This window comes from Spodoptera frugiperda, chromosome 1, assembly GCF_023101765.2.
Source record: "Spodoptera frugiperda isolate SF20-4 chromosome 1, AGI-APGP_CSIRO_Sfru_2.0, whole genome shotgun sequence".
NCBI classification, from domain to species: domain Eukaryota; kingdom Metazoa; phylum Arthropoda; class Insecta; order Lepidoptera; family Noctuidae; genus Spodoptera; species Spodoptera frugiperda.
The window spans coordinates 2,050,845-2,054,224 of record NC_064212.1 but is presented as its reverse complement, the minus strand read 5'-3'; the positions used below and the strand labels follow the sequence as shown (position 1 = coordinate 2,054,224).

General features: G+C 42.3%; 1 protein-coding gene across 1 annotated transcript; it reads left to right on the top strand.

Annotated features, from left to right (window-relative positions):
- Nucleotides 1-1,849: 1,849 nt before the first annotated feature.
- On the top strand, nucleotides 1,850-3,003 carry LOC126911136 (uncharacterized). The gene is made up of 2 exons (XM_050696421.1): nucleotides 1,850-2,094; nucleotides 2,498-3,003. Exons 1-2 carry the CDS (start codon nucleotides 1,935-1,937, stop codon nucleotides 2,683-2,685), a joined length of 348 nt encoding a protein of 115 aa, XP_050552378.1. The 5' UTR covers nucleotides 1,850-1,934; the 3' UTR covers nucleotides 2,686-3,003.
- The last annotated feature ends 377 nt before the right edge of the window (nucleotides 3,004-3,380 follow it).

The following is a 3,380-nucleotide window of genomic DNA, read 5'->3' as shown; positions in this document are numbered from 1 at the left end:
AGTTGGAATCTGGTAAAACCCTTGTGTACATTGATGATGTACTGATACTTAGTAATACTGTAGACGAAGGCCTTACTTACTTGCGTGACGTACTTCAAACGCTTGCTGATGCTGGATTCTCTATCAATTTAAAGAAATGTTCATTTTTATCGACCGAGATCGAGTACCTAGGTCGCACTATAAGCCAAGGTCAGGTACGGCCGAGCGAACTTAAGGTTAAAGCACTGATAGAAGCCCCTAATCCGAAAACGGTCAAGCAAGTTCGTCAGTTCTTAGGTTTGGCCAGTTATTTTCGTCGTTATATTCCTAATTTCGCTGCTAGAAGCACCCCGATTACCAAACTTACTAAAAAGGGTGCATTGTTTGTGTGGGGAAGTGAACAAGAAGAAGCACGCCAAGAAATAATCGCACACTTAACTAGTGAACCTGTATTAGCCATATACGACCCAAGTTTACCCATCGAAGTCCACACAGATGCAAGCTCAATTGGGTATGGTGCGGTGCTCCTTCAGGTTCACGGGAACGGACACAAACGAGCCGTTGGGTATTTTAGTAAGCGAACGCAGGGCGCCGAACCTCGATACCATTCCTATGAGCTCGAGACTCTGGCGGTGGTCAAGGCGCTGCAGCACTACAGACACTATCTGGTCGGTGTTCATTTTAAAGTGGTAACTGACTGTAATGCTCTGAAATCTACCCAGCAGAAGAAAGACTTGCTGCCACGTGTTGCCAGATGGTGGATGTATCTGCAGGACTTTGATTTCGCCCTGGAATACCGTAAGGGCAGTTCAATGTCGCACGCAGACTATTTGAGTCGAAACCCCGTTAACGTTTGTGAAGTTCGTAAACAGCAAAACTGGGCTCGAATAGCGCAGGCTGCAGACGAGGAGACCCAACAACTCATCCAAAAACTGACAGACGGACAGCTAGATTCAAACCGCTACGTACATAAAAACGATCTACTCTTTTACAAGTACTCTCCAATCGGAGAGGAGCCAAGATTCTTGTGTTACGTGCCGAAAGGTCACAGGCTCAGCTTACTCAAGATATTTCATGACGAACATGATCACCTTGGTGCTGATAAGACTTTAGAGCTCATTAGAAAACATTTTTGGTTCCCTTCTTTAAAATCATTCGTGCAAAAGTACATAGGTCATTGTCTTATTTGTTTAACGCATAAAAAGGCCCCGAGGGCTCCACGACAACCAATACACTCGTGGGAGAAACCTTGTGCCCCTTTCGAAATAGTTCATATAGATGCATTAGGCCCTCTGCCTCAATCAAATGGTTATCGATATGTTCTGATTGTAATAGACTCCTTTTCCAAATTCTGTCTATTGTACCCTATGTTTGGACAAGACGCTATAGAATTAAAACGACTCGTTACAAATGTTATTTCGTTATTTGGTACACCGAAATTAATAGTCGCGGACAGAGGCAGGATGTTTCAGAGTTCAGACTTCACGAAGTTCATCTCAGAGTTGGGCATCGACTTGCATCTCATTACACCGGAGATGCACCATTCAAATGGGCAAGTGGAACGTTACTGCCGAACACTTTTGAATATGATTCGCATTCAGTGCAATCATCGCAAGGATGAATGGGCAGACATGATGTGGCGATCGCAACTTATTCTCAACATAACTAAGCAAAAGACCACTCAGCTATCGCCACTGAACTTGCTCGTAGGCATCGAAGCAGCCACGCCTCTCATAAGGCACTTAGTACGTGATGCGGCTCTGGACAGTTCTCACCCTAACCGTGAAGCGATGAGGGAGATGCAGAGACAACGGGCGTCGGAGCGTTTGGCTAGAAACCAGCAGCAGCAGGACACGACTGTGAACGCTAACCGAAAAACACCTCGGGCATTTGAAACTAACTCACTTGTCTTTGTAATTAAGCAGACACAATCGACTGGCAAGCTCGACTCTGGCATGCGCGGGCCCTATCGTGTGGTCAAAGCACTTCCCCACGACCGATATGAGCTACAGCTGTTGACGGGCTCCTACGGTAAATCTACACAAGCTGCGGCTCAGTACATGAAGCCGTGGCGCGGGGAGTGGACTCCGGAGACATGCGCTGCTTACTTTGAAAGTGAGTATACCCGTATGATAAGCTAACGTCGTGCCTATGTCTTACAAGTGTGGATTAAACATGATACGCTAACGTCGTGCCTATGTCATGTATCCGTGTTTTTTACGGTGTGGAACAAGCTAACGTAGTGCCTCTGTTTCGTGATAATAGAGATAGCTAACGTAGTGCTTCCTCTCTAATGGATGATTGAACTATGCTAACGTAGTGCCTATGGTTCATTTGTGAAACAAGCTAACGTAGTGCCTCTGTTTCGTGATAATAGAGATAGCTAACGTAGTGCTTCCTCTCTAGTGTTTGATTGAACTATGCTAACGTAGTGCCTATGGTTCATTGTATACGATTTAATAGCGTGAATCTTCAGTTTTTTTTTTATAATTGGATTGTTATTTGCTTATGTTTTCAGACGCAGATAGCAATGATGAGGAGGTAGAGTTCACGCCTGAGCGAGCTGCCACGCATGATGTGCATCCTAGAGGCGAGGGGATGACCGAGCCTGTACCCGGCACCTCTGGAGCCACGGAGCCGCTCCGAATCCAGGAAGAGGAAGACGAGGACGTCCTCCAGTCAGGAGAGGCCGTGTTAGAGGAGTAGTGACAGATCTCGTGATAATGGCGGGAACACGAGTGGGCGGAGCCTGCTGTCTATATAAGCGCTTGCAACCGCAGTTCGCGCCTTTTCTCGTCGAGCTCACTTGGCAAGGGGAACCTCTGCCCGTTTGAATGGTCGAACTGCCTTTTTGTTGAATATTAATTTCGCGTGTAATTAAATTTTAATGTGATTTGTTTCGTTATTAAAAAGTTGGTAATTTTGTTTTAGTTTCCGTTAAGTTTGTATTTTTGTAACAATTAATAAATAAGTGTGGTTTGTGTTTTTTTTTATTTAGTTCCATTTTTGATTTCCTAAAAGTATTGTATTCTAAGGTTAGTATTAAATCGCATTTATTTTTGATATTAATGTAAAAAGTAAATAAGTTTAAAATGTAGGTACACAACGTTAATCTTCTAAAAATTAATTGTTTTAAGTAAATAAAAAGTAAGTAAAAGTAATAAAATGTAGAATGTAAATAATTTAAAAAGTAAACAAGAAAATAATAGTTAGATGTATATGTATAACAAAAGTAGGTAAGTACATAAAAAAAAAAACAAAAAATATAAAAAAACGGTACATAAAAAATAAATAATATTAAAAAGTAGGTACTACGACTTTGATCTATACATATAAGACAAAAAAAAATCTGTACATTACTTAAATATTTTTTCCAAAAACTGATAGGGGGGGCGATCAAA

Excerpts from the sequence above, each read along its gene's own strand:
- LOC126911136 (XM_050696421.1), top strand. The coding sequence starts at position 1,935 with ATGCGCGGGCCCTATCGTGTGGTCAAAGCACTTCCCCACGACCGATAT. Across the intron at positions 2,095-2,497 it reads ATGCGCTGCTTACTTTGAAA|ACGCAGATAGCAATGATGAG; the intron begins GTGAGTATACCC and ends TTATGTTTTCAG.